Here is a 12,067-nt window from a genome sequence, read left to right as displayed (position 1 = left end):
TTTCTTCAAAAGGTGGTTGTTATGTTTTTGTTGAGGGAGTTAACTGTATAGAAAACTGGGACTGAAGAGCAGTTTCCTTTATGCTATACCTGGAAATTGAAATCATTCACTGCAGTATCCCTTCTACCACTATGGGACTATGATCCCTCACCAAATCATCGCAGCTAACGTTAGGCAAACGTCCTCACTGACTGGAAAAATATGGCAATTCAGTCATCCATCAAGGTTAACGTCAAAAGATCTTCTACATAGTTGCTGGCTTGGGAGCTGGGAAGGGATCATTAAAGATTAACATGATTTTACAAGATGAAGGATTAGATTCGGTTCCTCGACATTATTCTGACAATGCGTTGTATGAATATAAAAACAAACCCACTGAATAATACAGTGGCACAAAAGGGACACTGCAGGGCTTTATTTTTGTTTTTTTTATTTTTTAAATCAAAGGCAGTTGGATGCCTGTGATGTTTAAGCCTTTACAAAACGTAACATTTTCCAAAAACTATACAACCAGTAACTACATACTCTGAAGAAGCAAGGTGGCTAATTCAGTTCAAAATAGGATAAAAGCAGGGCTTGTTCAGACTCATCATATGAGATTGTTTTGCATGCCCAGCTTGACTGTTTGCAGTCTGCAGAGCTGCAGCTAAAAGAACTATATTACATTAAGTACATCGTTTTTGCGCTGCAGCTCTTGTGCATATTTTGTATAAAAACAAGCCCTGCTTTCATCAATATAGTTTCCCTATTTACAGTACAGGCCGGGTAGTTTAGTCCTCTGTACTGAGGTAGTCAACCAACCCTTTAAAAGACAAGTTCTGAAAAGAACCACTTTCCTGGAATGCCTGACTTATCCATGCCAGGTGGGTACACCCTAAAATCCTGCAAATGTTCTATTTCAAACATCCAGATCAAACAATTAAGAATAACATGGATATTCCGACAATAAAAATTGCGATTAGCACAAAAATATACAATAGCATCAAGCTCCTTTGAGCCACTTCAAACCTAAAAACTTAAAAAGTGCAATTTCTTCAATAATTATTTAAACAAATGGCATGTTCGGGGACAGGGAAGGGGTAGATTGTAAGGGCAATTCATAGAGCCCTGTGAATCAGGGCAACAAACAGAGCAAAGAGGCTGTGGTGAGCGTACTCTGAATCCTCAGGTAAATTTTCTTTTTCTTTCTTTCTTTTTTTTTTTTTTTTAAGGTGGCAGCTCGAGGAGGGGGAAAAAAATTTTAAAAAATGAAATAAAAACACAGGGGAGGGTAAATGCTTCTTTTGCAAGGCTGGAATATCGTTGGACCTTTTTTGTCTCGTCATTTCAACATCCATCGCAGCTTACGGTGTAACCCCACTCTTCAAGTCAGTATCCTCGTAACAGGTCAGGACCGCCCTCGGCCCCGTTTCCCTGCTGGACCAATAACAAAGACAAAAGTAGAAGAAATCAGAAAACTTAGATCGAGACCAGTGCACTACCACTAGTGAGAGTCTCAGCTGGCCACTTTCAAAATATATTATGTTACAAATGACCTTTGTCTGCTGGCAAGCAAGCAGACGAGCTGCTCTGAAAGACGACACTTGTAGCCAATAAGCAGATCTAACTTTTTTTCTAAGTGCAGCCTAACAATTATACCAACATCATTTCAGGACAATAATTGCCATGTGGTTTTCCCAACTAGAGTTATTTTAACTGCATTTTACAAGCGTCCCAGACATCCGTGTGTGTGGCTTGAAATGTATGTTTTCATAACATAAAAACACACACTGACAGAGTCCCGCTGCAACTTTTCCACTCATGCTAGGCTATTATCTGGATCATCAAAGTTAATTTTTTTACTGCCATAGTATAACCAACTGAATTTTATTCTAATTCCATGTGCCAAATGTTTTACCTCTGATTGTTCCAAGGCCCCCTCGCTGGGTAAAACCTACTCGGCCCCTCGGTGTGACAACACCACGGCCCCTGGTCTGACTGGCACCTCCACGAACTCCTCCCCTTGCTCCTCGTCCTCTCGCAGACCCCTGGAAGTCCTCATATCCATAGTACGGGTCATCATAACCGCCCCGGTAGTTGTGGTAATCATATCCATAGTAATCGTAATAGTCTTCATAGCCGTAATAATCGTGAGGGTAAGAATAACCTCCACGCCCACCTCTTCCTCTGCCTCTTGTGGGTGGTGGCATGTGGGGAGGCCCATAGTAATAGTATTCATCATACCTGAGGGAAGACACAGAATCAACATTGCATTATATGACAATATCCAAATGTAACGATACCGGACTTACAGGGCAGACATTTGAATTAAGCTCGAGTAATTTGTCAAGAGCAACTCCTCTACATTCAGCAGAGAAGTTCTGTTAATGACATGCGTCCAAGCTTGGTTTAAATTACATTTCACTTGCTTACATTTGCGTTTTGGCTGCTTGTCTCTGGGCTTTGCGCTCTTTCCTCTTCTGGTCAGGGGGCTTGGCAAAGACGATTTCAATGTTCTCTCCTTCAAGGTCTTTACCATTGAGATCAGCTAAAGCCTGTGAAATCAATCAAGTGCACATTCAAATGTGTTCTCACTGCAACAAAAAAAGTTAAAGTTTTCAGTCACTACATATGTGTGTTATATATCTGTCCAACTGGTTTATCCTCCGTACCTTCACAGCTCCATCTCTTTCCTCGAAGTGGATGAAGGCATAGTCTTTCAGTTTTTTCACCCTCTCCAGCTTGCCAAATTGACTAAAGGCCTTTTCAAGTATCTCCTCTGTAACAGTGCTTGCCAAGTTCCTCACAAAAAGCACCTTGACCTGGAGAAAGAGAAACATGGCTCAGGTTTTTTTGCCCTATCCAAATGCTGGGGAGAATAATATGACCGTCCATGTAATTTACATTCTGCCTCACCTTAGCCATGACCTCTGGATCTGGGTCCTCGATAGGATCAGCCCACTCCACTGTGACCACGTTTCCCCACACCTTCACCTTGCCACTCATCAGTCGGCGCCGGGCCTGAGCTGCTGTCTTGTGATCTTCATACTCCAGGAAGCAAAAGCCTCTATTCTTCTTCTTGTCATCAGGCTGGTGGTACAATATGACATCATTGAGTCCCTCTGCAAAAACAAATAAACAGGGGAGGGAGGCAGAGAAAGAGCACGGTGCATTTTAGTGATTTTTCTAGAGACAGCTTAGTGCAACAATAAGATAACCCATTGAGAAAGCTGCACGAATTCTTGTGGAAGCTGCACTTTGCGAGAAAAAAAGTGAACTCATCCAAACCGTATTTGAAAGGCTGATTGAGAAATAAAAAAATAAATTAGAGGCTGGTACTAACTCACCTGTAACTTTTGCAAATTCTTCAACAATCTGCTCTTTTGTTTTACTCTTGGGGATGGAGCCAACAAACAGTCTATTATTGGCCACAGAGATGCATACGCCAATGTGTTTACCCGGTCGAATTTCACTGTTGTTGCACTGCAGACATACAGAGGATAGTAGAAGTTAGAAAAACAGAGAGAAAGGAGAGTTTACAGGTTACCATTTCACATCATCATTCACTGTAAAATTTTGACAGTGTATGCAACACAATCATTTTCTCCGTTCTGTTGGCTGAGCTGTGCAGCTTTGACAAACGATTCCAACAAACAACCACAATTGCAGTATACATACCAGTTTGACAGCCTTCTGCGCAGCATCTTTAGTGCAGAAAGTGACAAAAGCATAACCCCTGTTTAGCCCACTGAGAGGATCCATCATCAAGCGCAAGTCCCAGATGGGGCCAGCTTTCTCAAACAGTGGGACCAGCTCATCCTCAAACAGGTCTCTGGGGATTTTGCCAACAAATATCTGCCAAGTTCATAGAAAAGGAAAAATGTGTTTCATGAAACAACTTTTTCATTTAAGGGGTAAGATAATGGCAGAAAATAAATGGCATTCTGCAAAGGTATCCAATCAGATCTTAGCGGTAAGCTGTCACTGTAACCGTGGTTACTACAGAAGGTAAAAAAAAGTTTCATCATTTGGACACCACACCCAATGCCTTTAAAAGAAGATCAAATTAAGTAAATAAAAGATGTATTTTATGAACTTTATTGCTTCAAAAACAATTAAGGAAAACAGTGAAAGGTTTTGTACCTCTGTACCAATGGTGGGTTGTGCCCCTGAGTGGGCAGACTCTGGTGGAGGACCACCATACTTCCTCTGTCCTGTTGTCACATCAAGTGTGTAGCCAGTCCTCTCCAGCAAAGCCTGGCAGAAAAACATAGCAAATCAAATGTTATTTTTCACATCTTGGTTATAAAATGTCATAATTTTATTTCTATTTTAACTGTTCAACCTTTATTTGTACAGGTTATCTCATTGAGACAGTCTCATTCTCGAGAGATCCGGTTCAAACATACAATTTAACAAATCAGTTACAAAATGTGCTCCCACATGATTCCTCAAGCTTACAATGAGGTACAATTTGATGATTAAATGTATTCATTCTCACTTTGATTTTGGCTTCATCTGGTCCTTTATTGGTGTCCGACACTTTGGTCCCCTGTTTCTCTCTCTGTCTGTACGTCTTCATCACGCCACAAAGAAAGGCACTTTTGTTCTGCAAGACAAGACAAATTACTGAGTACAATCAAAAAGCAAATGTATCATAAAGACGCACAAGAAGAGACAGCCAGTTTGTCTTAAAGACAAGCTCAATGTGCTTTTAAACTTATACTGTCATCTCTGTTAACAAAAGTCATATTTTACTGGAACATAAGAGATTGTTTGAAAAAAATGACCCAGCGGTGAGAAAGCATACCTGAACATGTGAGAGGTCGCTGTCCTTAAATTGCAAAAGGACTTGGAGAGCACCTTCCTCGTTGAATTCTTTCAGAGCCTCAATCGCTCGGTCATCTAAGTCACTGTGTGACACCAAACCTGGAGGTTGGACAACACAGAAAGAAATCAGCTACTAACAAGAAATACTGAAAAAGGTTTTCATTACTTGTGGTACAAATGTAAGGATGAAAAAAAAAATAAATAAAAAAAACAAATGCATGCAGATTATTGTATCCTACAAATCTTTTAGATGAATTATGAATAGGTAATTACTACAACTAGAAGGAAGGCGTGGTCCCAGCTTAATATAATAGGACTGAATTCAGGAGTCAGGCTGCATTTTACTCTCCAACCAGCATGCTTTAGCTGCAATAATCACAACAGATGTGACAGTGCAACTTGATATGGAAGTGCCCCTCTGTACTGTGGTTGGGAGTTTCTAATGAGCCAGTCTACATTCTCCTCTATGGAGGGACCATCACCTGTCTGAGGCAGCCACACACTAGACAGCTGCTGCCATTGTTTTTGTTTCAGCCCAATCAGGTTGAAAAGGCCAGACCAGTACATTTCTGGATGTGACCACACAAGTCCTAAAATAATCTCAAACCCTTACAATAAAACCTGTCCAAAGCAACATATATTTAATTTTTATCTGAGATCACACAAAGACATCATATAAATTCATCACTTTAACTAGAATGCAGATACACTTTCTGGGAATTAATGGCAAGCCTTGAGAGGCTCTTCACAAGACTCCCAGAGAGACTATTCATTCACCATGACACCGATGATCATGCAACCATGTTGGGAATGCAAATGCTATGGTCGTTTACACATTTTTTTTGGTCACACTGGTAATGTGTAATTTAATATTTTGTAGCACTGCAGTACCCATTTTGGTAGAAAACCACAAAAAGTTGCTTCAGGATCCCAATTCCCACATTCAAAAAGGTGATAAAAGTGACAGTACATGCAAGACTTGATACACATAAAAATTGCATATTGAATATGCAAGTATATTCATAATGCCTTACCTGCTATGTAAATTTCATCTAGTTTTTCAGCAACTTTCTGTGGTAAACCAGCTTCTAATAAAGTCTGGAAGTGCTCAGAATGGGTAACTGCAGCAGAGGTGTCCATTGGTTCTTCTGGACCATTTCCATTAATATGTTCTGTGGCCATGTCTCCAGAAATCTGTATAAATGCAATGAGCCAAATTAATCCTGTGTCAAGGGCAAGCCTTTGGATGTTTTCAAGAGAATGTAAAGTCTTAGACTTGTCAGTACAATCACTTTAAAAAATAAAGAAAAATGGTCTGACCATTCATGATCTGCAATATGTGGTTCGTGCACTATTGCGCCCAAATGATCAAACAGGAGACACTGACATATGCAAAAGAAGTTTTGTGGCCCTTCAGTCAGGAAACTTTTCACAATCTTGACTTAAAGCTTACAACTTTTGGCCTACAAAAAGTAATAGGCCAAAAACAGGACGTAGACACTCATCAAATGTGACACTGAGCACAAGACAGACAAGGCCCATACCAAATTGCTCACAGATACTAATTAAGCTTTATATAGTAAAAACAGCTAAATTGCAAGGTTTCTGTCCATAAGAGGTTCATGCTAACGGAGCCAAGTTTCTTTCCTTTATGTCACTGTTCTTTTAGAAGCCTTGTCTTCTACTTTCTCTAAATTACACGTTAGCTTACATTCTAACTGCTGACTTCAGCATGGGCTGGAAGGCTGCTATACGTTTTCATCAGATACTGAGCCCCCGGTTTCCTGTGACTGACCAGTGAGCAAGCGTGTTGCCTTAAGCATTTTGACAAATGACATTTTGGCAGCACAGATTGTAACATTTAAATACAACCAAATGAACGTGCTAATACTATGTGTATTTTGATAAATACTGGAGCGAAAAACGAAAAAAAAAAACTTTCGCTGATCTGCAATGAAACTCTCGGATGACCACGTTACTCTATCGGGCAATGCAAGGCTAAGCAAAACGTGTAGGGCAATAGTCTGTTTTGGCCTACTGTTAACTCTTTGCTAATATTAGCTTAACGATATCGTGCATCGGATATCTTGATATGTCTGCTAATCAATCTTATAAGCACGTGCTTTCTGTGGTTAAAACATTATCCCAATAATAAAAATATCTGAACCAGACAAAATCGATATCAAATATTTCTAACGTTTATAAACTACTGTAAAATGACCGACCTCCCCTCCCCCTAACCTGTTATGATAATGTTAGATTTAGCGGCGAGGGACTGACTTGCACACGTTGAGGTTAGCTAGCTAGCTTGCATAGCTAATGCTTAACAATCAAGCTAACTATGGACCTTTATCGTGACAATAACACGAGACTTCAGTGGGTAATTTCTGTGAGCGAGGCTGAGATAAATATTTTATTAAGCAGTGAGCATGTCTGCTCATACAGTAGTCCGATTTAACCGCCTACTCTTGGTAATATAACTGGCTTTTGTCTGTTGGGTTCAACTAGCATGCAATGACAATGAGGATGTCAGTTCTATGATCTGTCAAAATGGGCTAGCTGAAGCTAGCATGCTAATTCGACCGGAATATCAGTGAGGCCATTGTTAGTAATTTGTCGGCGTGGACTTAACCATCTGACAAAGTTTCCCCTTTCAACTCTGCTCAATTTAACGAGGCCTTGGAAGCTAACGCTTTAGCCCGCTAGATACGTGATTAGTCAACGTGCCGCCACATAGGAAGAGTCCATTTTCAAAAAGCCGGTCTGGACAACTCGTTCCCAACCACCACCAGTTTCCACATTGTTTGAGACAGCACCGCACGATTCAGAGTTTTTAGCATTCAATTAAGCAACATTCATGTTACCAATTAGAAGCATTCGCCCTACCTGCCGCTGGCACACCAACGTGTATGGTGTTGATTATATAGGAAGATAAATGTGATAATTAAAAGACAGAAAAAGTGTAAAACTCCCGGCACAGGTCCGGCTTCAGTCATTCACTCTTGATGATGTAAAATGGCTGCCACGTTCACGCCTCGAGTTTTGTCTCGTCGATGGGGTTTCTTGGACAGCCCTGCACGGGCTTGCCTTGTATGCATTTTAGAGTAGAGCAGCAGGTCATCCGCAGCATCCATCATAATTACTACCGATGATTATGTCACGACAACGGATCCTTTCATTTGACAACAAGAACTGCGTAATAAAACGATTTAAAACGTAGTTATTCAAATAACTTAGTATAGATTTTAAAGATTGATAATAATTAAATAAAGCAAGTGAGTGTAACAAAGAAATCAAAATTTATGAATAATTTAGTGACAATCTACCACTATCTATAGACTGAGCTGAAAATTAGGCACCAAATATATTATATCGACGAACAATATGACCATAAAAACACAAAATGGCTATTGGTTTACACAAAATAAGACACAACATAATAATAATCACAAAAGACTTTCAAAAAGAAATTAAAATGAGATACTTAAGGATACACAATGACAGATATTAGACAAAAGCAACTAAAGTGAAAATTTGTATGGCTAAAATGGCACAAAAAGACTTAAAATGCCACAAAAAGAGGTAAATATCAGCCTATAGAGACAATGACGGTGGCATCCTGGTACAATGGTCATTCAATGTCACTTCATATTAGCCCAGAGACGAGCAAGTTGTGTGAACTTGTGATTCTGATTCAACTGTATCAGTGTGAGTGTGCATGGTTGTCTGTGTTAGCCCTGTGGATTAACAACCTGTCCAGGGTGTACCCTGCCTCTGGCCCCATAGCAACTGGCATAGGCTTCAACCCTCCAAGACCTTGAACTAAATAGATCAGGTATGGAAATAGATGGATGGATGCATAAACAACCAAATAGGAAGAAAATAGCCAAATGAGACACAAACCAATCATTAATGTGGCAAAACCTCAGCAAGATACTCAACTTGAAAAAAAAATAAAAAATACAAATCATATCTGCATGGCTTATGGTTGTTTTGAAATTATTTCAGTGTATGTTCCAGCCATGGCTTGATAGAATAGAAGGCCTTTTACATGCCTGTAGACAAGCGTCCGTTGTTTTCTATAACCATTTATGTTTACCATTTTCATTAATGCCTTATTAATTCCATTAGAAAAGTGTAATCAGTTATAAGTCCATTCAGTATGTAAATCAGATGCGGAACCAAGGAGAACATTATTTGTACTTGTATAATACAATATAGTGTTTCAACTGAAGTTGTGAGGTAGGTCCCACTTTCCACCACACTGTGTCACCCCTGTCATGCTGCTGTACTCATCTCCAACATTAAAAAGAACAGTCCAAAGTCTGTGTATTTGTTTCATAGATATTTTATTCCAAAATAACATAACTGAAAGCTGTTTGTACTGAATATATGCAAAATTGCATGTTCATTTTAACAGGGTTGCACTGACATGACAGAGAGGAATTGTTTTTCTTAGCTTGCAAGAAAATCCAAAAGCCTCTCTTGATTGCTATAAGGGCATTACTTGTTAAAGGTCTCTCATGCCACCGTGTGGACAGAGTATCTCTGAACCCTCTTTGATTTGGCTCATGAATGGCTTTGCTAAATCTAAGTCTGTGTTCTTTATTCCTCTTTGCATTTCTCATTTTAATGCATAAGATATCAGAGGATTTGTGAGTATGACTAACTGCATGATGTGTCCCTTGACAGTGTATTTCATGTTAAGTTGTATTGGATGGACAGTAACTCGTAAAAAAATTGTGCCACTTGGAACCATTTTGGAACTAATTGGAACTAATTTCATTTTTTTGGAAACATACAAGATGACAATAGATTACATTTTAACTTGATATACTGTTTATAGTGAGAATGGAGTGGTGCTGATATCAACTGGGGATATATTCTGACTGTGGAAGAGATACTTTGAGGATTCTCTCAACTTGACGACAATGCCTTCCATGGGGGAAGAGGAAGCAAATGAGTTTGGGTGTGGGAGGGTCGTAGGGGTGGACCCACTTATCAATGGGGATAAAGTTGCTGAGGTAGTTAAACAACTCCCAAAAAGGCAAGACCCTGGGGGTGGATGAAATCCATGCTGAGTTTCCTCATGCCCTGGATGTAGTTGGCTTGTCCTGATTGACATGCCTGTGCAACATATATGGAGGTCAGACAAAGTGCGTCTGGACTGGCAGACCAGAGTGTGTTTTACCTGCAGGGGGATCACACTCCTTAGCTTCCCTGGGTATTCAGGAGCAATACAGTTTTCTCCCTGGCTGAAGAACATTGTACCAACTGTTTACCCTTGCAAGGATATTGGAGGGTGTGTGGGAGTTTTTTCCAACCAGTCTTTGAATGTTTTGTGGGCTTGGTGAAGGCCAATGATCATGTCCCTTATAGTGTCCATTTGGATATGTTAACAGGTATCAGGCCCCTTGTTATGGGCCATTTAGTCTCTGTACAACCAGAGTGGGAGCTTGGTTTGCATTATAGAAGTAAGTCAGACTTATTTCCGGTTCATGTTGGACATCACCTAAGCAGTACTTTGTCCAGGTTCTGAAGACTGAAACCGAGAATACAAGTGGCTGAAATTAGCTTCCCCCAAAGGTTTGTTTGGGCTCACCCTGTGCACACTCTCACTCTCTCAGCTTTCCTGGGAAAGCCTTGGTGTCACTCTTGGGGATGTCTACTTTAACCCAATGATCCGGTCCTGGATGAACAGCAGAAAACATATGTATGTATGTAAGGAAGGATGGACAAATGAATGGATGGAAAGACGCGCAAGATAAAATTAGCAACATTTTTACATTCAACAGTTTTATAAATCTGAACCCTCTGAAGCAGGTCAACGAGAGAATGGGGAAGCTAAACCTGCACTCACGCTAAGGCCCTGTGCGTTCAGACCAGGCATTTGTTTTTCAATAGACTTTCAATGAACTCTCTAATGTACAACAGTCCTCCTCTCAGGTACCATTTATCTTAGACATCTCATAACAGCTCTAGTATCTATGAGTCAGTATTATTCAGGTCAGATGCACGAACTCCCTCCTCAGTTTACTGAATCATCACTTCAAGCAGTTCTTTTAGACAATGAAGCAGTGGGCCAAAATCTAAGAATCCCATGAAAGTAATCATAAAAGTGTATAAAGCCTGTCAAATCTTGAGGGATGCAATTTCATTCATTTTGATAATACAATGAATTTTACTATGTTTATGGTATAAATAGAAAAGTAGGCCTCAAAAGGCATTCTCAGATATGTTCCTCTTGTGTCCACTATATTCAGTGTTAACTAGAAACTGCTTGGAGACAAAGAAACAATCTTATAAACACAAATAAGCATTAGAATGCATTCGCAAGACAAAGTGTTAATGCAAGCCAGAAAGCAACCTCTTAACATTTCAGTGATTCGGTATCTTGTTCTCCACACAATGCACACAAGTCTTAGGCCAAGGATTTATTACCAACACAACCAAGGACAAAGGACGTGGGCACTTAAGTGAAGTTACAAATGAAACCCAAAATAAATCCATATTCATCCTTGACATTTCAGATGTTGGAGGTGGACAGATGGAAACTCCTTAACAACTATCAAATATCAATAAATTGATTCATAGCTTACTCCGTCCAGTCTCTTCTAGATTTGAAATAGATAGACTGAAACTAGGGAAAAACACAAGCCAACCCCAAAATGATGAGTTGAATCAATTTTTTTCTTTTCTTTATCTATTTATTTTTTTTTAGATCATTTCTAGTGTGCATGTTGTAAAGATAGAAATAGAAAGTAATTCAGAGCAAACTTGCATTTTATCTACAAAGGTAGAAATTACATTAAATCGGGATGTACTATGATCAAATTATACATTTTTTATCTATTTAAATAGAAGCAAAATATCAAATATTTTGCATCGTTCATTTACTACTTTTAAAAAAAGTGCCATGGTTGTAAGAACAACTTCTACTCTGGAGACAGGAGTTTGAGTCCCATATAACTGGTTCCTGTTCAAACTGGTTTAGTTTGCTTCTCAGTAGTTGTGTGTTAACAGTTTTCATAACACAATATTTATGCTGTGAACTAACTAAGAGCAGGCACAATAACGTGAGAATTCCACCGGGCGAGAGGCTGGTTCTACCAATTTTAAATAACTGGTCAGTGGAATTTTCAAGTTACCAGTTGGGAAATTAAACTGGAATGCCTCTGGAAGTAGAATTTCACACTTGGAAAATTGTAGGAACCACACTAGCCTTAACCTCAGAATCCAAAATGGCCGTTTCACATAT

The 12,067-nt window shown here is 39.6% G+C and overlaps 1 protein-coding gene across 3 annotated transcripts; it reads right to left on the bottom strand.

Annotated features, from left to right (window-relative positions):
- Positions 1–413: 413 nt before the first annotated feature.
- LOC140270252 (heterogeneous nuclear ribonucleoprotein Q-like) lies at positions 414–7,840 on the bottom strand. 3 transcript variants are annotated; one of them, XM_072365376.1, is made up of 12 exons: positions 7,696–7,840; positions 5,844–6,003; positions 4,790–4,908; positions 4,481–4,588; positions 4,123–4,236; positions 3,658–3,834; positions 3,327–3,462; positions 2,896–3,101; positions 2,652–2,801; positions 2,413–2,534; positions 1,898–2,223; positions 414–1,413 (listed from the first exon to the last, which is right to left on the bottom strand). In XM_072365376.1, exons 2-12 carry the CDS (start codon positions 5,989–5,991, stop codon positions 1,388–1,390), a joined length of 1,632 nt encoding a protein of 543 aa, XP_072221477.1. In that variant the 5' UTR covers positions 5,992–6,003; positions 7,696–7,840; the 3' UTR covers positions 414–1,387. The 3 variants fall into 3 exon arrangements, with proteins under 3 accessions (XP_072221477.1, XP_072221476.1, XP_072221478.1); XM_072365375.1 differs by having other exon boundaries at positions 414–1,416; positions 7,696–7,839; XM_072365377.1 differs by lacking the exon at positions 5,844–6,003 and having other exon boundaries at positions 414–1,416; positions 7,696–7,839.
- Positions 7,841–12,067: the final 4,227 nt, after the last annotated feature.

The sequence above is a fragment of the Leuresthes tenuis genome, unplaced genomic scaffold (genome assembly GCF_036924035.1).
Source record: "Leuresthes tenuis unplaced genomic scaffold, fLeuTen1.0.hap1 SCAF_15, whole genome shotgun sequence".
NCBI lineage: Eukaryota > Metazoa > Chordata > Actinopteri > Atheriniformes > Atherinopsidae > Leuresthes > Leuresthes tenuis.
Note: the sequence above shows the minus strand (reverse complement) of the source record. Positions and strands in the feature narration are given on the sequence as shown.